This window comes from Stigmatopora nigra, chromosome 19 (assembly GCF_051989575.1).
Source record: "Stigmatopora nigra isolate UIUO_SnigA chromosome 19, RoL_Snig_1.1, whole genome shotgun sequence".
NCBI classification, from domain to species: Eukaryota; Metazoa; Chordata; class Actinopteri; order Syngnathiformes; family Syngnathidae; genus Stigmatopora; species Stigmatopora nigra.
Genome location: NC_135526.1, coordinates 6,453,949 through 6,481,327, shown reverse-complemented (window position 1 = coordinate 6,481,327; position 27,379 = coordinate 6,453,949). Strand labels below are relative to the sequence as shown.

At 41.0% G+C, this 27,379-nt stretch overlaps 1 protein-coding gene across 8 annotated transcripts in view; it reads right to left on the bottom strand.

Annotated features, from left to right (window-relative positions):
* Positions 1-27,379, bottom strand: part of auts2a (activator of transcription and developmental regulator AUTS2 a) — a 181,308-nt gene that overhangs the window by 99,320 nt on the left and 54,609 nt on the right. For 7 of the 8 annotated variants that reach the window (XM_077740175.1, XM_077740176.1, XM_077740174.1 and 4 more), the window contains one exon: positions 7,570-7,671. In XM_077740175.1, the coding sequence (XP_077596301.1) occupies positions 7,570-7,671 (102 nt within the window). Of the gene's footprint in view, positions 1-7,569; positions 7,672-24,105; positions 24,246-27,379 lie in introns of those variants that run through there. The other variant, XM_077740182.1, reaches the window with a different exon arrangement.

The following is a 27,379-nucleotide window of genomic DNA, read 5'->3' as shown; positions in this document are numbered from 1 at the left end:
TGATCTCATTTGGCCAAGAGATAAGGCAGTAATTGGATGAGGGCTTGGAATCAGATGAATCTGCCCCGTTTGGCAAATTCTACTCTTCCGGGCCATGTTTTAGTCAGGGCCAAAGAGGCTAAAGTTAATCCCATCCAATCCCCTGTACGATGTGGCCCTGGACTACCCTATGACTTCTTGATGAAACAGCACCACGGCTGATGTGATTCCCTTTAAGCAGGCCACATTGAAATGTCTAATTACAGTAGTTTACCGATACATAGGGCAGCAAATCCCCACAGCCCATATCATCTCGTACAAAATAATATCAGGCAATTGGCGTCAAAATGAGACTTGCGTGGGATAAAGGCAACAGTAGAATGGCCATCCATTGGTTTCCTGGGGCCTGACATCTAGATTGCAGATGGATAAGTGCACGTTAAAACAATATCCTGCTGACCAAGAAAATCATTTCTCATTGCTGCCTCTATTTACTGAAAGGCTGCTTGTCTCCCGCTGCGGCCCAGACAAATGAAAATGTTATTTCTCTACTCATGAACTCCTACCTAGCCTGGTTTTTCACTGCTGGCAATTTCATTTCTCTTGGAAATTTGACTTAAGACCAAGACTTCAGGGAAATAATGTCTCTCAAATAATTTTCTCCTGCTGCAATTCTGAACTGTTGTCTTGTCTTTGCAAATCCAGATATCCAATTTTGAAGAGTATTGTTATGGTTTGATACTGGGAAGGTCATCTAACAGCTATAAATAGGAGTTGGGCTTCATTATCAACAATTAAATTGTATAGAGTGTTCATTTAAAAAAACTTGAATGTTGCATTAGCATCACAATGAGCATTTTCTCATCTTTACAGATGCGAGAAAGAAATGTCCTTGAATCCACGGTCCACTTTTGTCAAGTTAATACATTATGATAAACTTACTGAGAGTGTTGCTAAAGTGCATTTTCCAAGTTTGGTCTTTCTGAGCTCTAGGCTAAATGTGCAAGTTGAATTAAAGCAAGTAGCTTGGCAAGTGTGCAAACACAATATTCCATATTCAAGCCTACAGCTGTTGTAGAATCTAGACATTTTGTTACTTAAAATAATCTAAAATAGCTTTGTAAATGGTTTCACATTGACTTTGTAATCGATTTGCTGTTGTTAAATCCATTTTACGGGTAAGTCCTCCATAAAAGACAAACAACGCATACATAATATGTTTACTGAGTTTTAGGGAAAACTATCTTGCTGCCACTGTGGAATATATTCTATACTTAATAGGCTGTGTACTTTTGTCTGCGTTGTACATGTAAATACACCACGAGGCAGCCTGACAAGCTATCTAAGCCTCCATTATCCATTAATACTTGTTTATAACCCAGCAGGCCATATTCTATCATATACCCAGAGCCGTTTGTGTCTCCACCAACCGCAACAAAACTTGACACAACCCTAGCCTCCCACACAACTCTTTTGCCCTGTAACTAAGCACCCTACTACAGAGATTCATATATACAGTCCATCCTCAAACACATGTTCTTTGGAGATGTTTACATCCATCTCTGTATGCTATTGTCTGAAAACTATGGGTAAAAGATTTTTTCCTAGGTCAGGCAGGGATTCCAATCACAACAATGCATGAGCTAGTAAAACAGATAAGCGGGTAAGCACGATTTGCTGGAGGTACTGCACTGAATTGCCCATAATCATGTGAGAGGGAGATGGTTCTGGACTCCTGGTGTCTCTGATTGTGTTTTCTGCAGCTCCCAGCTTGGGTCTGACAGGCCTTTGTGATTTAAACATGCACTCTCTAGATCTGCTTCTCTTTGGGTAGGATGCGTGTCAGACTGTGTGTTTTCATCTATACAGCTTGTTGGACAGTGTGCATTGAGAGAAGAAATGTCGGTCAGTAGAGACCTCATCACAAAAGAAAGCACCACTTCCCCTTATTCTCCTTCATGCAGCTACAGTTCCCACATTTCTCTCATTGCTATGGCAACCGGCGCTCTCTCCTTGGGCTCCGCATGCATCTAATCAGAGGGAGACTTCTGCGGAGACTCCTCGGGGCTCCACTTATTCAACTTACCCCCACTGAAACAGCTCCATGCTTAAAAAAAAACCCTGGAACAAAGAGAGGAGAGACTCCCCATTTGGTGGGGGATTTGGGGGGCCCTGTTTAAAATCAAAAATGGATTGATTTTCGGGAAAGGCGGAAGTAATAACTAGCCAAAAGATGGAAGAAGCACATCCCAGCCAAAAATGGGGAGGCGGTGTGTGGCTGTGGCAAATTTCAGTGGAAATTAGGCTATGTGGAAAGGGATTTGTTATTGGAAGCCAAGGAGTCTGAATGCTTGGCAAGTGCTGCGTGGCTCTGGCACCGGTTTAAGCTTGATAAGTCAAAATGGATTCTGGCTGAGCCTATTTATGTCATTCCTGAAAACATATGGATAGGATTCAGGCGCTCAATACTTTCAACCTTCAACAATGACATTCAACACCACTTCTTCAGTCCATTAATCTTCCATGAGAATAGATTTATCATCCCCAGCAGAGAGAAAATTGCATTCGGCGACAGCAGTATTTACCACTTCAACTCACTCTGGATCGCTTTCAGTTGTGAAAGAACCCGAGTTTACTGGATTAACAGTAACGTAATGAACGTAGTTGAGTTCAAAATATTCCGCCAATTTGTCAGCTTCTATTTTAACGCCATGGCTTCTGGGTGTAGTAAATAATTAGCGCAGATAAACTAGTAACAGCTATTGTCAACCGGAGGGCTCCTCAGAGGTCAGCGCGCATAATTCTAATTATATTTCGACGGATCTCGGCAAGTCTGAGTAAAGCATTTGTGAATCCACGTAGGCAGGCGTGCCCCTAGCATTTTTAGACAAGCCATCCAAGGGGACCTCTCACAGTCCCCTGACAGACATTTGGCTGTTGAGATTTTGGCAGGGCAATTGAGACCAAGCATAATTTTGCCCGACTGCCATGACACAGTGTGTCACAATCTGTTCATAACAAGCTGACTGCAGGCGATGAAAGTGGGGAAGGGACAGCTAAATAAAACAGAGTGAGTGGAGAGGGAAAAGTGAACTTGTTTTTTTTATCTCAGCACCGTGATGACAGCCTATTTCCTGGAAGACATTGATTAAGGGAAATTGATCCTGAAACATATTAAACTAAAAGCCCGATTGTAAAACCAAATGGGAATTTCGAGACTAAACGGCAATATTTTGATAACGGCTCATTGGAAGAGTTCACTTTAACTGAAATGTGATCCTGATAGATACTTAATTATTCCGATAGTTGTGTGTAAGACATTCTAAAAAGCCTGGAAAACCAAAACCGTGCATCTCAGCCTATAGCTAACACACAGAATGTCTCAAAATATGCTTTGGCAGTACTTCATGTGGAAAAAAAATACTTTAAAAAGCTTCAAACCAAGTACCAAATGACCATTGGGTTGGTTAGACCCAGTGCAATCAATTTCAAACAGCTTACATAATGCAGAAAACAAACAAGATTGTAGTATATAACATTATCCATGACAATAGTGGCACTTCTAATGTGGCTGCCTGTAAACAACCTCCAAATGTTAACCAAAACAAACCATTTCAAGCACTATTCTGTTTCCAACTTGCACTTCCTACTTTAATCCATTCAAAATGGAATTGTCACCAAGAGTCGGTGTGGCCTGTCAATCAGAAGGTAAATCTAGTTTCCAGCATGTCATATGTGGATTGTCATTCCATCAAGTACACTTTCGTCTTGATAGATGACACGATAAAAAATAAAAAGCCAGTAATTGTTTCACCTCTTTTTTTTTTCCTCGACATTATCAATCTTGAATATCTATTCAACGGTTAAAAAGACTGCTGCTCATTTCCCACCGTCACCATGCACACATACTACACACGCACCTCACAAGATGTTCAAAGATAATGAGCTCATTATAGGTACAACATTCCGACTTCCATATCTTGTCGAGAATGGGAAACATTTCAAATCATTTAGCGGTAGACAGCGAAAGAGATAATTGATGCAAGCAATTACAAGTTTTGCGTCGAAGCAAATTGTCCAGCATATCTGGGCACGCGGGGTGACTGTGACCTCATTTACACTTGAGTGTAAAGAAATAATTGGAGAATGTATTGAGGAAGAAAAGGTGACTATGGTGCAATGTGGATCAGCTCCCCTCATGTTCCATAAACAGCTCTAAACTGAAATTCAATTCACACAAGAAGCATGCGGAAAAGTAGTATGTGCAGCCAACTATAAAAAAAAAGGATACGTTTTGTAAGCACAGGCAAATCTCATCAAAATACTGAACTTTACAACAACAAATATACTTTATGACAGTAATGGGTTTCTAAAAGCTGTAATTTAAGCATTTAGAATGGTTTTACCGCATGCACACTGTATTTGGCAGAGGCTGTCATGTTTTCACCAGAATGCCAGTAATAACTAGGTTCAGTTTCAAGAACCGTGGCAGAGACTTTGGCAGAGGTTTAGGGCTGAAACCGCTTCAAACGCATGAGAAGATGATGTGCTTGACTTTAAACAACATCACTTCCAGATGTTTCATTACAAACCAGTCTTCCAAGACCTCAGTGAAGGCAAACATTCGGGTATGAAAAGCCAGGGGTATTCTGGTAGGCATATTAAAAACATAGTGATATTTTTTCTTTTTTTTGTGGGGGGGTCAAAGTACTCATGTGTTGGGGTTTACTTATGTGTTAGGTGTGCTTGCAAGACATTAAGTTGCCGGAAGACAGATGTTTAATATTGTTCTTCTTTTTAAAAGGGGACACTTCTGATCCAATCAGATTTTTCTAAACATATGTTTGGTTGATACTAATCCGATGCCCATTTTTTTAGACCAGTAAAAATAATGCAAAATATACAAGTACCCTTTGTTGGGATCAAGACATGCTTTGTTTATATTACACAATAATATGTGACTATAATTAATTTCTAAAGCAATGCAGCCCCAATTTGCAGACATTTGGCGACTAGTGGAAAAGCACAATAGTACTGAAAACACAACTACTGGATCAGATCCCATACAATACCCCAAAAACAATATCGAGTGCCAATACGAACTATCGAGACATCACCATTTCATACCTGTCAGAAACATGCTGTTTGAATTTTTTTTTGTGATAGATATTAGGATATAATTCCCCACCAAATGTGTCAAAATTGCAGTGGTAGAGATTCAGCTTGCTGTAAAATACGACTTGAATTCAGACCTTCATTCATTATAGTCTGCTTCTTGCACTACAACCGGTGGGCTCTGACCTAGCACTCTAAAGCTTTTCGTTATTGCCCCCCCACCCTTATAAAGAGCCTTGGGTAGTGGGGGGAGGGGGGTGGAGTAACACGCTGTTTACTCGCGATCCCAGCCCTGTAATTGCCAATTTATTTGATAGGCAGCTGGGTAATGATGGCATTTCACCCCTTGCCACAGAGACTAAACAGGAGTGATTCATCCCAGGCTCCCCCTTCCCTCCCTGATCCAGATGACTCCCTTTGCCAGGGACCGCTGCTTGCCTCAATGCCTGCCACCCAGACTGAAAAGGGTGGGGTGCGGTGGGGGGATGGCGGCCATGTCGGCTTCAAACAAACCCAAAAATGGAAGCCGGTGCTTCAGAGGAAATGCGGCTAAGCCTGCCAATTTAGCTGGGGTTTTGGGGGTTGAGGCAGACACAGCCGACCTGATATGCCATTTGTACTCCTTAATGAGCTGGCAGCATCGGGTGAAAAAGGGAAGGAGAACGCCAGAGACCAGGCTGCTAGTCCTGACCTCCTCTGCACTGTAGTGTCCCCCCAGCCACAACAGGCTCTGAAAAATGACTTCATTTGCTTCATTGGGTCATAATTGCTCCAATGGAGGAATAAAAAAAGCTTGCCGCAAATAATATTTATCATCTGGTGTTTTAATAAACAACTTGGGTCAAACTGGCATGCATTTTCAATCCAATACGGAAAGGGTTTATAAATATATCCAATTATTTACTAAGCTTAATGGACAGTTTTGGCATTGACTTTGTTTTGTACAGTATATGGAAATAGTTGGACACTTTTTAGATATTTCGTTTTGTTGCCTAGTTACATGAATGACGTAATATCAGAGCAGATTGAGTTTGTCTTTCTCAATGGATAAAATTCATAGTATTGACTCCAAACTCTATGTTTCGGCGTATTGCGCCAGATAACCTTACTTTCCTGAAAAAATTCACAAACTGGGTGTGTATACTGTCACAAAAAAGCTCTAATTTGCATCTGTTGTGATGTGTGAAGTAGGGTTTTTACAATCTTGCTGGAGGGGACTTGTTCAGGAACCTACGGGGATCTGTTACATTGACGGGGGCTGGGGTGTCTAAAAGTTAGTCTTTATGCCTCCCCCCTTTTTAGCAGCACTTCTGATGAAATGCTCAATGTTGTGCAAGGTGTCTCAAGGCAAAGGGAGAAAAGGGCTGTGGCTCCTTCTATTGTCTACTGTCCTCCAGAGAGCCTCATATGGCAGTCCAGGTGCAAGTGATTATAGAGAGGGTGACACATACTACTTGAGAAGAAACTACAGAGTGTAGATTGTCTTACTTCTGCTAGGAAAAAAACTACAATATCCCAAATACTACTACCAAGGCACCTTGAAAAAACTGAAAGAAAACCACAATTCTACTGAAGGATGATCATAAATTCTAGGCTTTTTCCTCTATCTCTCGCTTTCTTTTACAACAAATACTCTATCATTGCACGCAAAAAATGACGTAATCTAGTGGAGAATACCACTGAATAAAAGACAGAATTGGATTGATGAAATATATAGTTAAAAGATGATGGCATTACAACTAATATAGTCTGGTTAGAGACTCTACAGATGATAAATGGCTGGTATCATAAATGTACATGACATTCCTGGGATGCTCGTCATTCACACGTTGGTTGTGTGTGAGTGTGGCGGAGAGACCAGCGTGTAGGCTGACATAAATCAGCGACTATCATTTCAATTTCAACATCATATTACTTATTTCATTTCATGCCCGGTCAAGCGTCAAAGCTACATGTAGAATCATTTTTGCTCCAGTTGTTGGACCATGTCTGTATTACAGACGAGACATATAGAATTATGTATGGCCTGATAGGAGACTGATACCTTAAAGATTCCACATACAAATCCCTATTTTAATACTATACATATATAATGTGCAATGTTCATTATAACAGTATTAATGGTAAATTAATGACTTACCTGACATGCAATGATAACACTTTAAGCAAAATAACTCGGATTGTTTTTTAAAAGGAAAACGAAACCCATCTGTTTGGAATAATCGCGGACTATTTTCTCACGGACTGGCGAATGGGGAGGGCGACAACTTAAGACAAAATTGTGTAGCATAATAGCAATTAATTATTATTATTATTATTGTAACAACTATAACAACTTTTCTCATTTCAAGTAGGAGGGCGAGATTGAAAATGTTAAGATTTTTAACTCTGAAGGTCCGTAGGATACGATATTCTAATATTGGTGGCTGTTGAGGGTTTGAAACCAATTAAAGGAAAAGCCATTTTGGTACTCACATCTGTTAGTCGGTCTCTGGAGCTGCACCTCATGGAAGGTTTTGCTTCTCCACTTGCGCTCTCACTATCACTGTGTTTGCGCTTCTTCTGTCCTGGCTTGAGCTGTTCGAACACAAAATGACACCACAGGTTAGTAACATGAAGATGAACAGCCCCAGTAAGAGAGCACACAAATAATTTTTGGCCATAGAAAGTCTCCCGCAGAATTCCGGTCATGAGGATATGAGAACTGGAAAGAGCTAAGGAAATGCCTACGCGAATCTGTCATTGGTTCTCGGTCCATTCGCGGGGCGTCCAAACACTTGCCAAAGAAAGAGGCCATCTGATATCCCAGTATGACGCTGCTTACTTGAAGCCCGTAAAACAGGGACAAAGACCCCTCCGCAACCTTCAATTGGAGCCACTATCCTTTCCTAAGCAGACACCACATGCCGAGACAGCAGGAGCTCTGCAAGTGCTATTCTCCAGACGCTAGCTCCGTTGGAAACGCGGCAAAACCGGGTAGCCTGAAGAGGACGACGGGCCAATCCACAAGCATCTGAGGCTCTTCAAAAAATGGAGAACAATAAAAGACTCCAGAGAGAGTGTAGCCGAGTGAAACGAGTAGGGTTGTGTACTCCCTGTCCAAGTGTGTGATTCAAGCTCCAATAGTGTCGGTGCTGTCCCTTGCAGACCAGATAAACACTGCAGGTTTCATTTCAAACCACATAAAATATAAAAAAAGAACTGGCTTTATGGGACAGTGTAGTAAAGTGTGGTTCAGTCACTTAATAGGTAGAGTCGAGAGATGCTCTGCATGCATAAAGAGTTTGGACAAGAGTATGATGGTACATTTGAGAAGGAGTCTGGGGCTACTGGGCCATAAAAACATTATATTTTCCACCCACTCCTTTCAGGGTATTGGCAAGGGTTCTCTGCGAATAAAGGCCACACGCAATGGGAATAGTGACAGAACCCTTGAGTTGAGCCGATAATTAAACTGAAAATGTTTCCTTTCTTTTGCCATTAGTAATGTGAAATGAATCCTATTCCTTGGGAGAATTGATGGTTAGAAGGCGGGTGGATTTGCCAAAGTGCTGCGTGCGATAAGAGAGCCGCAGCATTGGGAATGCCTGATGGGCCAATGCGCTTGAATGTGTGCGGGTGGTCAGACAAAAATGAGTAAAAAGCTGCAGACAACCAAAAGCAGAAAAAGCAGAAAAAGGAGCACATACCTAAGGGCAGCAATGCCCCATGCTGTGATAGCACTAATTACATATAACACATTTAATTCCCACCAAAACCAGAGCACGCTGCACTTCTTTTTGTAGAAAAAGCCATATTGTCCGAGGGGAATTCACGGCCAGTTAAAAGGAAAATATCGTATCCACTCCGACCCAGAAACGGATTCCTTGCGGACGCATTGAATTATGCTGATTATATTTCACTGTGAATTCCCTTTGTCAGACTTATTCCAACACATGGCCCATTTAAAATATAGCATGAAAAGTGTAACATAAAAAAAATCCAGTAGAAAGAAAGAGTTAACATATGCATGTCTTTCTGTCTACTAAGTAATATGTTTTAGCTGATCAGAATGTTGTTCTTCACTTATTTTAGCATGATTTTAAGAACTTTATTGAATCAGACAAAAACAATTCCAGTTTATAGGGCATTCTGCCATAGCACTCTAAAACTATGCACCTTGTTTCCATATTAGTTTGTAGGATATCAAATATTGCCTGTAGTCTGTGGAGTCAATTATTTACTCACTTTCTACACGAGCTCGCATAACCATTCTGAAATTTGACCAAAGTGCAATGGCCTTTTTTTCTCCAGGGATTTGAGGCTATAGAGTTAAAGCAATCAAGCACTTAAGTAGATCCTACTAACATTTCTAACCACAAAGCCATTTTAGACTAAGCCAACTAGACCACCAACATCATGATCTCCATCAGACAAAAAAAGAGGGCTTCCTTCTTTGCTCGCTGGAGCTTCTGTAGAATTCTGCTGCCTTCAATTCCTGGTTTCCCTTAGTTACGCACAGCAAGCAGCTGCAGAGCTCGACGGTAATAAAACGGAAAACAGTTTAACGGCTTTTACTGTTCTTGTGCGGGTCTCAAAACAGCTAACCTGCACTCGCAGGATCTGACAGTAAGAATTCCACTAGGGCACCAATGAAAGAGGATCTCATTTACCTAAAAGCGCTTATGAATTTTTAATTTGCTTTAACAAGTAAATTAACAAGTCCCTCATTTGGGAAGTTTTATGGCTGCTTGCCACTAAGGGAGAACCATGAAAGTTTTATAGACAATCCACTCGCTGGGAAGCATTGCTGATAATAAATTGTCTATTTCCCGGGGCACTGTCGTAGCCGTCGGTCTCTGCGGACTACACTTTGAATTTCTTCTTTTATGCAGCCTTCAGAGGTCTACATAGCATGGTTATTCAATTGCTCGCCACTTACGGAATTCTAATGGAACTCACATGTTGCTTCAATATAGTCTTCAATTGCCATACATTGCAACACGCCAATCTGAACGAATGGCGGGTTCTAGTATATAAATCATCGTCAGAGTCTATGTAGTTAAATCACCTCGGGTTACTTGACCATAGCAGTTGGAAACTGTTGCTTGGGTTTACCGCTCTTTGAGCTTTATCTGATAAGACCGAGTAGTGAAAAGGGGACCTTAGGGCTCGTCAGGGCCGGTAAGAGGACTGACGCGAGGACCGACGATATCTTTTTGACAGCAGCCGCGTGAAGAGCCCACTAGCGTGGCCGGACGCTGACCCGGTGCTTTGCTCCGATTCCCGGCTGCTCTAACTGCCACAGACAGCGTTCCCGCCTGGCCTTCGTGTCACCCACAAGTCCTTGTGCCACACTATGTCGTAGCCTGTCACTAAGCATCAGCCTTTTGCATCGCTTGCCCCAGATTTGTTTATTATTCGCACTGTGCGAGGTGGTAAAAAGGGCATAGTCTGCAAACCCTTCTTAATGTAGTGCTAGGTGACTTTCAAGATCGGAGGCAGAAACATATTCTCTGTTTTTTTAAGAAAAAGCTAACAGAACGCAAATGACACAACATTCAAAGGAAAATGTTGCTCATTCACTTAGGAAAATGATCATGGCCTTGCAATGGATAGTCTCATGCAAACCACCACAGACAACATAGATAACAATGCATTTTTTTCCAGGCCACATTGAGAAACAAGTTATGTTATATCAACAAGTATTGCTGACAAGAGCCAGAGTATTCGGTCATGCTGAAACGCTCTGTGAATAAAATGCTTTCATTGCATATTTCAGTCAAAAACAAGACCGGGAAAAAAAATGACGAATAACCAGCCCTACTGTCATTGGTCAAAAAAGGACACAGCAGACATTCTAGTCCTGTTTACGCTCAAGTCCCTTGTTGTGATTTAGATGGCATTCACCGAGCTGGGTTAAAGTCGTTGATAACCATGGTAAAGTAGCAATTCCTCTCCTTCTCAAGCCTCTTACATCATTGTGCAGAAGGAGAATCTCCAGAGACCTCGTCAGACATCATTTTCCAAGCAAAGGAGGGATCAGTAAGGCTACAAAGGTGCCTTTTTTAGCGTCTGTGCTGGAATGTGAAGCCGAATCAAGGATAAGAACCACTGAGGACTAGTCACAGTAGCCGCAGGGTAAAAGCATTCTGAGCAGAGTGGCAAATGGAGGCTTGAGGGGGGGGAGCAAGAGGATGGAGGGGAATCCATGGCTGAGAGCACTGTCTTGATCTCATCAGTCATACTAAGGACTCCATTTCCTCCACCGCGAGCTGGAGGCTACTGAAGTTTGTGGCTGCATTTATCTATTGCCATAAATCCTTGATTTATGACGACATTACAGACAAATCAATATGCTTTTAACATCCATCCTCTGGCCTGCGTCACAAGCACACCACTCCTCTCTCACAAATGGTCATATAATGCTGTAGTCTGGTGCATTGAGTTATAGGGACAATTCCCAGATTTAATAACCAAAGGCGCTAGTGGTGGTGGTGGGGGGGAGTTAGTGCTGAGAGGGGGGGATGGCGGTGGGAGACTTGCACTCTCAGATCATATCCCAACATCTTGTTATAGAGGGTGAGCATGGCAGTAAAATAAGCCCCCCAGTCCACTTTACACACCTCCAATTCTCTTAAAAAGGTTTGAGCTGGGAGTTGGGGGGGGGGGGGGGGGGCGTGTGGTGGAAGAGCAGATGAACGCTCATCACGGCATAACTACTCATCAAAAAATGTGTGTGCAATTAATTGCACGGCTCCCCAGCTCTTCAATCTGTGCTACAAAGTTATTACTCCAATATTGGCTTTCAGAGACTCATCCAACTATAGGCACAACGCGTGTGCCAAAAAAATAAATATAAAATACAGCTCCCTGAGCATAGGCGGCTTCAATAAAAAGAGCTATGGAGGAAAAAAAAAAGACAACTGAGAAAAAGACCTCTCCTAACGGGTTGCAGGGGCTATCATTTCTCTTTTTTATTGCCATTTATTTTCCTCCAGGAATTCACTGCCAGTATATTGCTGAACCTTCCAGTAGATGGATGCAATGAAATTTAGCGTGGACACTTAACATTAGGTCAAACCTTGCGTGCAGTACCAATATGCTAGGTAAAGTTAGAAATAAAAATACAAATGCAGGTTGCATGAACAGAAGTAAAATGCTAAACATGTCAACATGTGGTCTCTGCTTATAACGCATCAATCTCATTCAGCTAATTCAATATTGACTGTGTCGTACAGAACTTAAAATTAAGATTTGGATGGGACAGTCTTATAAAGTCTTTGTATTTCATCGTCGAATAACAAATATGCAGTTTAAATGAAGGTCATGATATTGGAGGATTTCTTATCAGCAGCTGGTTATCGTGGACAGACGGCGAGTGAGGGTCTGGAAGTGTGTGGTATTACCCGAAATGAATGATACTATCTCACCTTAGCTGAATTTGGCTCCATCTGCACTACCATTTAGGGGATTGGGGAAGGCTGTAAAAATGATGGCAGGATATACTCTTCCTATTCAGTTGACCTGATTATCTGCCCAAGGCCGACCGAGCGACCGACTCTATCGTCAGTAATTGCTGCAGTAAGTGTCCTCATCTAGCCACCTCCCTAGCATTCCCATCTGCTATTATCAAGCCATAAAGCTAAAATAAAATAAGCAACATTTGTCTACGGTGTTAGGCTTACGCTAGCAAACATCTGCTATGGTGGGTCTTAATAAAGCATCAATGGATAATAACAAGATGACAAGGAAAGGACATCATTGGCATTGACCTGATGATTGTGAGAAGTTATTCACATTGAGCCCATGTGACCTGGGTTCTATGGTAAAGTAATAGTTAGTAGATATAATATAGGAACATACAAGTTTAAGAAAATCTATTGAGAAGATCCCCAATGAGTGGACAAGTCAAAAATTCCAATCTACAATGGCCCAGTTACAGCTGATCCAATTTCTACATCACATCTACTATGGAGATAGCTTAGTGCTTTTTATTTATAATATTGTTTTTCCCTCATGCATTACTGTCTTTTTGCAGCCATTAGAAAATTTGGCAGGACAAAAATACAACTCCTCATTTCCATCTCTTATCCCTTGTTGTTTTTTGCCTGGGAGAGAAACAGTACATGTTAACCCATAAATCATGTGTACACTGTTTTTTGAGCGTCTTATTTTCCTTTTCCTTGCACTTGTTACAATATTTAGCGCACAACACAGTGTTTTCATCCATGAAAAAAGAAAAACAACCACAGAGGCCAATGAATGCTTTCACAGCTCTCGAAAAAACAAATTTTGACCACATTATGTGATTTCAATAACCCATCCAGTTAAAAAGCACCATTGGATGAGGCATTTGAGTTTTTACAAAGGTCCAAAACAAGGCTGCTAATCATACAATAAAAAAAAAAAAAACAGACAAGATGTGTCAATGCAATCTGCGAAATGCCTTGAGTGATACTGGATCGATATTTTGCACTCTCCTAGGTCATCACCAGTGACAAGGCCTCAAGTACTAACACATCTCGTGCTGCCTCGCCAACATAAACACTCGCACGGCCACAATATTTGCGTTTTTATATCCACATTTTCCATTGGAATGGAAAACGTAAGATATGGAATGTGGGCGGTATCAGATAAGAGGGTGAACGAACGTGTGGTGGAGGAGTGATGAAGAATGCTTATGTCTTTGCACTGATGCTGGCTTAGAGAGAGAGAGAGAGAGGTGGTACGGAGGGAGGGGGTCTGATAAATGGAAAATGACTGGCTGCCGAGTTGTAATCTGCCACCGCCAAGCCCCCTGTAGCAACAAGCCAAATGAAAAAGCACGCTGACAGGCCAGAGAGATGAAGGGCCTGCGGTAGATTACGGAGAGGAGATGGTGCAAGGTGGAGGGAAAAAGAGGAGGGGCTGGCATGGAGACCAAAAGGAGGGAGGAAAACAGAGCCAACATGGGGGGATGGACTTTTTGCTTCTATTTACAAAAGGTGTTCAGAGGAGCATCATAGGAATTAGTCAGCCATAACAATATTCAAAAACAAACATTCCTGGTGACAAGAATTAGTATTTGCAATTGTTTGCAATTTCCAAACTCGAATTTGAATCAATGCAATATTGCAGTCAGGCCATAAAGGGCAAAGGCAAAGGGCTTAACTTGTAATGGGCTGATTAATGGTGGAGACGTACGTTTTAATGGCAGAATCCAAACAAGAACTTCATGACTTTTAAAATGGAATAATCACGTTGTGACATTGAGTACTGTGTTTATCTATTGTCTAAAGAAACATTGGGGCTATTTAAGGAGTAATGAAAGTCTAAATTGCTTCAAGAATCCGTAAGTAAAAAGGTGTGTTCTTGTAATGAGCAAGTTGACCTCAAACAAAAACAAATAGCCTAAAATGAAAGGTTCCATATTACGCTTATTTGTCAAACTCTTTCAATTTACACGTGACGGCTTACTAACAGCGACAGTCACACGATTGACTCACTAATGCAACAATCGCCATTTTGCAAAGGAACACCTCCCAGCAAAACAGAACCATTGAAACTGCTTGGCAAAATTCAAAGCATACAACCACAATCCCACACTAACATCTGAAAAGACAGCCTATCATATAAAGCTCATCTCCCATGTAATCTTTGATCTGTATATTTTGTTACTAAATGCCAGCAGGACAGGGGGACAAAAAGCAATTGTCCTTCACAAGCAGGTGAATCAAGCCGCGACTTCAAAATCCGACACAAGAGCTCCACCTACTGCATGAACAATCAGCGTGCCCCTCTTTTTATGATGCGTAGACCACCACATAGTGAAAAGGGAACAACAGTTCTTTCTAATTTGGTCACATTTCATCCTAAGCAATAGCCTTTCTGCCAACAGACTTTCTCTTCTCATCGACAAACCCCTCTCAAGAAAAGAAAAAGGTAGATTCAGTAGAAGCGCCAGGACACGACAAAACAACAAAGATAATAAGTGGGCAATTCCTAAAACTTGTGAAAAAAATAAGCCAAAATGCTGCAGGCAGATCCCACCCTCTGGTAGAATGGATGGGGGGAAAAGCAAACAATGTCTACCAGCATCTACAGTTTACACATCCACATCAAATGTGCTGCATTTATTTAGAAATCACCCGTGGCTCAGCGTGAGGTCTGATGAATTCGCAAACAGCAGGAAGCAGCGGCAGTGTGCTTCCAACGGCATTATCAGCAACTCTTTGTTGTTTATCCATTGATGATTTTTTTTATTTATTTATTCCCCCCCAACCACTCCTCTCTGCCTCAGTACCGCTACTGCAGATTTGCCCAAGGAAGACAACTGGGGCTTTAAAGATGTAGAGAGTGGATCCCTCCTCCCTTCGTTTCATTTGCAGACAGTAGGACTGTCACGAAGAAAAGCCATCTCTCTCACAGCATGGCCGCTGTTTTACTGCAACGCCGATGGGCTGCGTGAGCTCTCATTTCCCGCACTCCCGCCAGGCTATTCAAGAAATCATGACTGAAACGGAAGCGTTTTTATCCGTATCGTGGCCATTCTTGGTGGTGGCATTGAAAAAAAAAAAAATCAAAACCTATTACTATTGTAAGAAAATGATTTTGGAAAGTTGAACTGGACAAAAGATATGTTTAAGAATGATGAAAGATGCTTTGACCGAGCCAATAATGATAAAGAAATAAACAAAAATCCATTGGACATTTTTCTAAGTGAGCCAAGAATACCGAAAAATTGAATTTACTCAAGAGCCGCAATGTGGATGAACATAATTTCTTACAGAATTGTATTTTCCTCTAAGCCAAAAGCTGACATACATGATATTGTAGTGTTTAAAATGAATGTTACAACATAAGTTGTTTCAAAATGTAATCAAACAAGCTTCCATTATGATTTTGACGTAATATTGCCACCAAAACTTGTATTTCTTCTAGTCCTGCAAACTGAATTGTCCAGAGACAGACAAAACACTAAAAACCTCACCCCAACAAACCTTCAAGTATGTGCACGAGTCAGCACACGGGTGAGTTCCTCCATAATGACAACTGTGCTGAGTACAAGATAAAACTAAGCCAAGGTTGTGCAGTATTGTGCTACAATGATTCATGACCTCCAGACATTTTAATTCCCAATCCAGCTGGTAAGACTCCAGGAGCCAATAAACTTTACTATTGCTTGACTCTCTACAAACAATAGCTGCACCTGTTAAGTCATTATGTATCACCTTTAGGGCATACCGTAATTAAACCACAAAACAATAAGGACCTTTTTTTTTCAAAATCAGATTACTAATGATGGTAAACTGTGTTTTTTTAGGACTACCATCATTTCACAGCGCAAAGAAATACACCACAGCTGCTTTTCTACTCATCTATTCTTCCTAAGAACATTTTTTTAAATTAAATTGCTCAGACAACGATGTGATACTTAAAATAAATGAGGTATTTAAAAACTCAAGGTATCAAAGTGTTAATGTCCAACCCCTGTGGGAAATCTTTGAACCAGACCAGTAAATAATTCAACAAAGTCTGAACAATAGGTTCCCAAACAAGGATTTGGTCCTCTCATATATGCTGCACTTTGATTCCATCTCCCACAACAAGTGAGAATGAGACATGCACTTTTCCCTATGGGGTGGTTTATTTCGAATTTACAGTAGCCAGATGAGTGGTTTACCTTCAAGTTATCATCATGTTACCCTCCTATTGACCTGTGGGTGGTGCTACATAACAACATTTCAGGATGATGAGAGCATAAAGGGGGCTGTTTTTAAATCGGGGTAGGGGTAACCAACCAAGCAAGACAGCATCATCTGAATATCTTCTCATTTAAAACGCTGTCACCTACAAGTCATTTTCATCACATTTTGTCTTATTAAGAATCAAAACCTAAGCCATTGCTTAAACAGTGTTTGTTATTGTCAGTTTCCGATGTTTATGATAGCTACATTTTCTTCTGAGACCATCTTCGGCACCCCTTTTTCCCCCCACTGAAGGAACACTTTATTAAGATCAAGAATCCCTTTTCGTAATTGGGGTTGTTTGATATGAGAATGAACCGAGACTTATGTTTCAAGAAGAATTTCATGTCCTGACAGAATTATAAACTAAACAAGGGATCGATCTATCACTGTGCGCAGACATCTATCTCCATGTAGCCAAAACATCACAGACTATTGTGTTTTGTATCATTCAAAATGTTGCAGCATCCATTATAAAGCTGTTAAATCTAATGACAATGCTCTAGAAAATTAAATGTAATACAATTTGTATGCATGGCCGATCACTTCTGCCAATGGTTTCCACATTCCGCACCACTAATGACCAACAAGACATGCACGGACACGCCTCCACAAAGTGCTCAAAGCGTTAACAGTGTGAGTCATCTACTAGTATCACGGATTCAACAGTGTGATTAATTACTTTATAACTAAATCGATTCTAATTATACGAGTGTAGGCTCTGGTAAGCGTACGAGGGAAAAGGCCAGCATGATGACCAACAACACAGTTAATTTAATACAAACACAACAAACCGCATCAGCATAAAAATAGCCGGACACACTTTGCTCACTCACAGTAATACGTGGGCGGATCGCAATGAACTTTGACCTGATGAACATAATGGAATACGCGGGTTACATAGTTCATGATGGGATATTTAGACTATCAGGATAAAAATAGAGGGGTGCTTAATGTGTCCCACCACACGCAAAGCAGCCTCCCAAAGCAATTACATCTCATTAGGCCTTCATCAAAAACCTGTCAATCAAACACTCCAGAATACTCAATACTCTCAGTCAATAACCTGCTTTGTAATCTATGATAATTTTGCCAATTGTCTGTTGGCTGGCTAAATTCTAGACAACACGGGACCTGTGGGCAAGGGGGGGTCTTCCACCATGCCTTGCCCGCCTCCCCGCAGATGTATAATGCATGAGAACATGTAAATATGTTATTCCGCACACATGCATTAATAATCACGGAGCAGCTCCCAGTCTAAGCACCGGGGCAATTAATAAAAGATGGCGCACAGATAAAGGCCCCCCGTCTTCAAAACCCACCAGCACTTGATCCGCTGAGACACATTCCTTGCCAAATCTTAACCTTGTTTTATTTCTGTGCTGCTTCGAGGGTTGTGCCACAGCCAGAACGGGCTGAATAATGAATGGAGGTTATCAAGAGCACCCGACGACGGTATAGAAACGAAGCCAGTACTCACACACAAACACACACGTGCATGCGTGCATATATTACACACAAACATGCACACAAACAACTGCCGAGGTCCTCGCTGAAACCCTCGGAGAGGAAATATGAGGTTAACTGGTCTCTAGAGGGCTGTGAAACGAGGCCTTCATCGCTCGGAGACAGCGCATAAAACATCAACGCAAAAAAACACTCAGACACAAACATTCATCTCCGAGGTAAAAACAGTGCAAATAGAGAGTTTAAATGCAAGTTTCTCTACCCAATGCTAGATTTTTCACAGTTTGGCTTGGCGAAAAAGACTATCGGATAAAGTAGAAGTATGTGGTAAATGTCACATTTTTAATACCAATAAGAAGAAAAGTATGGGTCTGCAAATATACTATACTGAATCATTTTAGCATGTAACGATACCTCCAATTGGATGATACACATTGTTTCATTCCTAACTAATTACTACCATATTTTTGAGAATACAAGGCTCACCTGAATATAAGTCGCACCTGCCCAACAATGCATATTGAAGATGAAAAAAAAAGTAAGTTTATCACATTCACAGCTTGGGAGTATATTTATTTACTTTAAAAACTGTCTGTATTTACCCCCAATACATAGACAATTATTTTTGTTTGCTTGTTTAGACAATGTTGCCCTAAAAATGGTCCAAATTCTCTGTTTTTAGGCACGATATCAAATGGGCTTCCTATATTTTCCATAGGTGACAACAGTTGTTGACAGTTTTCCAATACAAACAAACATTTTTTCTCCGATTTTCAGTCTTTGACATCTTTGTCATTTCATCACATGCGCCGAACAAATGGCCGACCTTTCACCAGCGTCGCCGTGCTTCCCTTCTCTGTCAAGTGCGAAATACCCAAGAGGACCCACAAAAAGGGGAGGAAACCCACTTTCCCCATACAGCCAACATTCCCCCACCTCAATATGGAGACTTAAAATGACAGTAATCACTGTTTATTAGCTCACTTCACCCTTGTCATGTCCACGAGAAGCAGCCACATATTAGTGTGATTAGATAATTAGGGCCATTACAGTATTACACTGGCCAATGTCACACATCAGGCAGTGGATAACGAGCAGCGACAAAAGCTTTTATGCTTTCCATCCATTAAGGGCATTTCAGTAACTTTAAGCTGGCAGAAAATGGCCCAAATGATTGCAGCTCGCGTGCACCGTTGCCCTATTTACAAGCAGATGGAATTTTCGGTTCAAATTAACAACTGAGCATAAAAAAAGGCACAAAGACTGTGAAAAGTGAAAAATGCAAAGCGAATGAATGAATGTAAGAAGCCTACTTTACTTCAACGCTAATTACCATACGGTCTGGCATGCTAATTTTCCTTAAAATGTACTTAACACCACTCACAGTGCTTCATTTATCTACACTAATAAGCGAAGAGATGTGTATCTACTTAAGCTGCAGAAGGTCAATTTAGTGAAGCTGAATAATTCACTAAATATAATATCTAGGCCACTCAAAATCCATAGTCGAAAAAAAAATATACACAGAGGAAATGCAATCATAATTAGTACAATTATCTCATGCTATGTTAATACTTTTCAAGCTGAGTTGTAATACCTCTAATAGAAATTATGTTTGCCTGTAGTGACACTTTTTTTTTGTAAATCCTGAAGAATACTAATGAGAAAAACTGAGCCAAAATGCAAATGAACAAATGAGTGTAGAGAAACACCACCAATGCAGGAGGGAGCCAAAAATGGAAGGAACAAAGCCCCATCGTTTATGCTGAGGATGTCACAGCACAAACGGCGAAAAGCAAACAAACAGACAAGTGAAAATTTGAGATGGAAAGGACACCAGTGTAAGATGATGGGGGAGGAGAAGAGAGGAGGAGAAGACAGGCAGCATCTGGAGATTTCAAAGTATCACAGCGGTCTGATGGTCAGATTCTCTTGGAAAAAAAAGGAGGGAAATCTGTTTCCTGTCATCTTCCATCTTGTCAGTCTTTGTTCAAACTTCTAGCATCTCCTCGGCCAGCTGTTTGCTGGCTGCCATGACAGATGGAGGCTTCTCTTTGATATGCATTTTTCCCCTGGTCTGCTCTTCCCACATCACCTCAACATCACGACCCCCTTCCAGGTGAAGTTTCGAGGAATACAAAACTGCCTGACCAACGGACTGCGACATTATTCCGATTCTGTGAATGGCAAACCCGCCAAAAAGGGATGACAACGGAAAAGATGTTTCCTAGATGTTCAATTGGACTCTAGCAGACAGTTACACAAGTCAGCATTGAAACAAAAAGCCGATGTTTAGCTTTGTTATTCAGCAGTGTGCACATTGGATTCATTCCCCTTCCAAATCCGTGACGTTCTCAAAGCTCACGTTTCCTGACTGCCGCTCTGTTTATGTATACTTGGTGTGAAAAGACACCAAAGCGCATGTCAGCATGTGTGGAGGACAACAGAGAATACATTGAGCCCGGCTAACATGGTTTAGTCATGCATATCAGTCGAACTATGACAATCATCACTGTCTCCAGTCATCCTTATAAGAACTGCTACTGAAGACTAGAAGATAGACAGTAGAATTCCAAGTATAATTCCTTATAAGGTTTACTTCTTGACACATTGTCTATATATGTACTGTTGGATTTTTAGATCATATCTATTAAAAAGATTAAAAATCCTGTACAAAATAAACAGTTCAGGGTTAAAATTACCATTAGTGGAACTCAAATATTTCTGTAATACCAGCCAAAGTTCCTTCAATATACCACATCTTCCCATTTTTACAATAAAAATGTTAAGGTTATGTTATTATAATTTGTTAAATATGATGTTATTATTATTTTTTAAATGTTATTATGGTATTCCTAAGACAAGTCCATTGTAGGTTAAATAATAGGCAAAACCATCATGTTTTTTTGGGTAAAATTTGTCTTTTCAGTCGGCTAGGCATGCAGTCATTCATTGGATCCATCTGTCAGGCTTGTCGCTAGTGGCTACACAGACGGCTTTCTCGCTCTCTCTCTCTTGTGCTCTCCTTTTCTCTCTGGCCAACAATTATTCAGTGATCCAAACACTGGTCAGTGCAGCCTCTCCGCAAGGTGAAGACCACAGGGCCATGCCCTCCTCTGCCTAATAATCTACCCCTATAATGGAGCCTTATCCTTCTGGCACTATCCTAGTGTTCCACTTGAACGTGCTGTGTAAATTGCCGGGTGCCAAAAAAGGTCAAACAAAGTGTTACGCCAATTAGTACAGAGCAGAGGTACAACATATTGATGTCATGTTAATGGGACAGTTGCACCTCTGCAGGTTAAGGAGGTGTATAAGGTGCCATTTTTCATTGGTGCGTAAACAAGCAAAGCAGATGCTAAGGCACTAAAAGTATGTCTTTACACGACGCATGTTTATCATTTTGCCATCTGTGTAATGCCTTGACAAATTCTACAGTTGTTTAACCACCAAATATTTGTGTTATACACTACATCCCTCCACTTTTAAGCTTGGCGGAAGCACGAGACGCTCTAGAAAATCCACTTAGCACCCCATAACAAGTCGAACGGAGTAAAAATCTAACACGTCCAACCACCACTAAGCTTCTGTCGTCAAGGTTTTGTCAAACAGATGTTTACAGGGGTGGGGCTGTGTTTTCTTGCTATGTGCGGCTTGGGAAAACATCTGGAGTGTACGGGGATTTATTGGTAATCCTTTCAGCAAGCTGCTGAGTGCCCCACTGGAATCTGGATGTGTCTGTAAAGTAAGCGTTACTGAAGTTGAAGGGGACTGTTTGGTCAGGATTGACGGATCCCGCTTTGTGACAAGCATCCCGAGGGTCAAGAGTCCTGTAAGCCTCTTATCGTTCCAGCTTTTAGGAATAAATCATTTAGACTTCCTTTGCTAAAATGGCTCCAATAAACTCCTATTTAAGTCCTTCACGCATGGATGAATTGGCAGAGGGTTGATGCTTTCATGCAGACTAACACATATGCTATTTCTTGAGGAGGCCAAGATAACATGAACTACTGGGATGGCTATGACAGAAAAACTTCTAAAATATCAAACATGCTTACATTTGAGCTATAACTTGAGGGAGAAGACTTCCTATAAACAAAATAAACAATGAGAATGCACACCTACGGGGATGTATGGTTTTCCTCTCCCACTCGCGTCTATGTTTCAAACAACAAAGAGCCTTCCACATTCAAGAATATTCCTCATAGACATTAAACATAAGAATCAATTTACCTTGAGAATAAACCAAAGTATCCATCTAGTCATTAAAGTTAACCAGCATCTTTCAACCAAGTCATAATGAATGCAACCCCACTTTTTTACCTGCAGCTTTAACTCCAACTCATTGCAGTACCCAAACAAAAAAAAAAAAAAGCTATCTTCACACAAAAGACCAAAAACCCGACCACAAAACACTCAGCAATTACAGGTATCTGTCAATCATCTCTAATTTCCCAGAGAATAATAGCAGCACAACATCTTAATCATCAAAATACCTGTTGAAATGTCTCTAATCAGGTTTCTGGAATATATTTTACACAAATATGGCCAAGCCATCTCTCAGCGAGTTATTTAACAAATCCAATACGAGTCGGGTCGCCGTTCGCCTCCCAACGATGACCAACTTAGCTCACTGGGGGGTCCTGGCTTCGATTTAGAGGAAAAAGCACTTTGAGCAAGACTGCAGTGTTGTTGTTCCACTCAGAGGAATGTAACCAAGCTTCCAGACACACAGACACACACACCCTCCCTTTCATACCCCCCGATTTCGGGACATTAGCCCACACACAGGGGTAGCTATTACTCTTTTACCCAGACACGATGACCCCGAGTTCTTGACCCAGAAGCCATCTAGCTTTGAGCGCCTTTCACCCTTTCCCTTCAGGAAAGACAAGCATTCAGTCAGAAACGGCAGTGCTTGTTTAAGGTCACTTCCTACTGGCATGCGGCTGAAAGCGTGCCTGTCAATCACACGCAATTACACAGAGACCGGCAGCTCCCGAGGCCAAACAGCTCGGTACAGGAGAAGCAGATGGCTACATAAATGTTCCTTCTCCTCTGATGCCTTCAAACCCACGTGAACAATAAAGTAGAATATCCGAGTAAAATAAAAACGACAGACTCGAACCAAAGCTCAACTGCTTGGGGTGAGGTGGCTACCATACGAGAGCTTTATCGATCGGACAGAAGATGCTGAGAGACTAATTGAATAGATGGAAGGGGTCATGACCAAAAGTCATAGTCATGTTACAAAGGTATTTAAGGAATGACCACTAGCTAAGACTAATGACATGATGAGATGGACTCTAGAGGTTTTGGGTGAATAACTGCATCAAAAACTGACTACATTTCTGGGTAAAAAAAAAAGACTTCCAATAATGATGACCCTAGCCATTACCATCATTAACTTTGCAACTAACATGTCACACCACAAAGATGATTGTCACTAAAGATGTGCCATGTCAAGTTCAAAAAGCGGAAATTTCTTCAACTCCATCGACTTTGTCTTACAAATGAAAGCTTCTGATATTGCAGTGAATAAAATATACAAATAATCAAGAAAAATTCAAAACTATTGCTAATAAATTCCCATGAATGTAAAACGATTCCACCCAAAAAATGTCTTTCTAAGGCAAAAACTCCACAAAGAATTTCCCCTTCACCGTAAGCATACAAATCTCTGTCATGAATAATTAGCCACCGTCAAAGATAAGACCGTCTGGATAGATTATCCATGCTCGACGACATCTTTCCCTTCGTAGCGGATGAAACCATAATTGCAAAGACAATGCATGCTGAAATACAGAAAAGCAACGAGGAAGAAACCCTAACTTACCTTCTCATTAAATTTGAACTTGACATAGAACCAACTGGATTTGATCATCCTTTTCTCCAGTGTAGCAGAGAGAGTGAATATCCAGAGAGAAAATGTCTTGCAAATGAGTGTGTTGACGGAGTTGTGGAATTTCTGCTGCTCTATCTCACTGTGTCCGACTTCAAGCCTCAATGCCTGAAACTGTTTCTACTCTTGTGTGTGTATGTGTGTGTCTATGTGTGTGTATAGTTGGGTGGGGGGGGGGGGGGGGGGGGTTCTTGGATGGATGACAGAAGAGCTTCACAGATAGAATTTAGCCATAGTGACAGATGCCAGTAGAGGTGAATGTTTGTCTTCTGACTGCACATACTGAAGGCTAGAACTGTGATCTCTCTCTTCTTACTCTTTTTAAGACATAAGTATTGCTTTATGTCTTTTTTTCCCTATAGTTATTGTTTTAATGTAGTGTTAAAATCAGTTTGATAGTGCCTAACCCCTCTCCTCTAAATGTAAGATAGTTGAACAATTGCCGGCCATATAATAATAATATAAATGCCAATTTAATGCAGGCTATATTACCTTGTTGTGCACATTATATTTAGCATCATATTTGTTTTTTTAAAGATACAATTATCATTGTTATTATTTACACTTTGTGGTCCATGTAGTAGCTATGTTTTGCTAATTAGTAAGAGCAAAACAGAACAAAAAGTAAAATAATAATAATAATGATGGCGCAATAGAATGTGCGTTCCTTCTCTTCCGCTCCACAGGCTGAATTGGCTGCAAACACAAAGGCCATTTCCTGCTCTCTCCACATAAACAGATATTAGTGATAAAGCTGTCTTTCACTGCTGGCCAGATAATAAACTTTCCTTCTAGGTCAGGAAATCTAATTACACACTGCGCACTTTAACTCTTCCAACACTGGAGAAAAAACTGTTTTCTTTATACTTTTATTTGTACTATTTTGTGTCAAATTTCATTCTCACTTGTAATTGTAATTTGCACAATATTGAATAAGCATTCCTCGCTTTCGGCCTTTGCGTTACAAGTAAAAAAAACGGATTTTTAATTTCCCTTGCTTGTTCAATTATTAGGTATTCCTTAAAGTATTCCAATGTTTTTACAATCTGGATGTTATCAAGGGGCTTATGTGTGCACAACAATAGCTGAGGGGAAGCATACAATGATGCAGTGTGTTTATAGGCATCCATAACCTTGAAAAAGGCCCACAGGGGAATGCGTGTGCACAACAGGTGGATGCAGATCAGACTCAAACACAAATCACGACTCCATTTGGAAGCCTAGATGAAAATCAGCAAATATAAAGCCAGACTAATTGCTTACAGAAATGATATAAGGTGGAAAAGTTTGGAAGAAACCTCCCTAATGACAACCAGGACACAGACATACACAGAGTGAAGATGAGTCATAAGAAAATAACTATAGCAGATTTTAAAGTGTTAAATACTGCTAACTCTGAAGTTTGACTTCAAACCAAAGAGGGTCTTTGAAAAAGTGTCATGTGCCCACTCATCATATACTCAGCCTCCTCCTATATCTGCACTTTCCCTTGCAATTGACATGTTTTTCAGCGAGAAAATGACTGGCGCGCAAAGCACTTGTTTGGAGACATCCCGGCTTGGTTGTAACGTGTCACTGGATAATAAGCTGTAGTTATTTTCGCTTCATTATCGCCCACTGGGTCGCTTGCATCAAGGAACATGACAGCAAATTGGCGCTGCAATTCTCTAGTAAGAAACTCAAATGGAATCTTCAAGTGTCTATCAGAATGAGTCTGCCTGCCACTGCGCCTTCATTAGTGCGAGCGGAAATAACTCAAGTTGACTTGTAGGACATATCCTTGGGATAATTCCCAGTTCATGGAAGTCTAAGGCTTATTACAAACAACCATTTGTGCTTAATGATGTTATTTCTTATGTCAACTGTCCTATTAGACATTACAGCTCACGATCATTGGATCAGTTACGCTTGCTTTGTTCTGAAATAGACATGAGGGATTTGGCCCAGTCAAGACAATTAGGAATGGGGGACTTTGATTCAAAAAATGCCTGACAAGGACTTGAAACAAGGATTTTGAAGCACATTTAAACCAAGTATTACAAGAGTTAAAGCATTCTTTTTGCCTAGCAGCAGAGGGTGCCACCAGCCCACAAAAGCAACCTACCAAGCTCCATCCCTGCATGTACTTTTGACTCAACAGGAATGCTAATCACACTCAAAACAGGGCAAAAAAGGTTGCTGTGTAATTAAGATTACCGCACAATGTCATATACTACAAGCTTCAACAAAGGAATATTCCCTGCCTGTGTCTAAAAAAAACAAAAACCTCGAATACAAGCACATGGTCGTAGAATCCCTTGTTTATAGCCTGGGGTGAGCTTTGAGGCTATGAACCTCAGCTTTTATGTGGATTATTAGCGAGATATGACAAAGAGTGTTGACATAGTCAAGCACATGAATGTATCAAAGGACGGTTCAAGCGGATATGGAGGGATGCGGGAGGATTTATTGTTTCTTATCTCTCCCCAGGTCCATTGTGGCAGGCAACTCCCAGTTGGATAAATCACAGATGGGTCTTTTCGCTTGCTTTGCCTTTAGGGCTAGAGATGGGAAGAAGAAAAAAAAAAACAGGCAGAGAAGGCCACCCTCCTGGCCCGAGGTGGTCAAGAGCTGGCTCAGATTTGAAGTAGAAAGAGGGGACTCCAAGGAGTCTGGCTTTCCCTGGTGAGTTCTCAGACACCATCTCCATCTGCTCATCTGGGACAAAGCTGTCACTACTTCCTCCCTGATGGTGAGGTAGAGCGACCATTTCTAGGGTTTTCTTTAAGGTTTGGGAGTATTTTAGTATTGTAACTTTTAGGCACATCCGTACGATTAAATCGGATCGTACGATTAAATCGGATCGTACGATTAAAGATTTGCTTAGGATAAAGGGAGTGTAAGTAGTATTTCTTTTCAATGTCTGGATTGTAGTAGAGGAGCAACAATGAGCCCGTGGAGAGAGTGTTGAAGGTGTAATGAGCGGTAAAAACTGGATAATCATATCTTGCCGCAGGGTGCATGCATTGTGAGTGCTTGTAAAGAAATGAAATGGAAAGAATGTGTTTCGATGCTATCTAGCAGATGTCAAGTTCTTATAGTATCTGGTACGCTTCAACATACTCTAACAGATTGTTCATCCTTACGATGAAACTGGAATGCCAAACGTAAATGAGATGAGACAGTCTCCGTTTTTGTTCTTTCTTTTTAAATGCTGTATTGACTATAG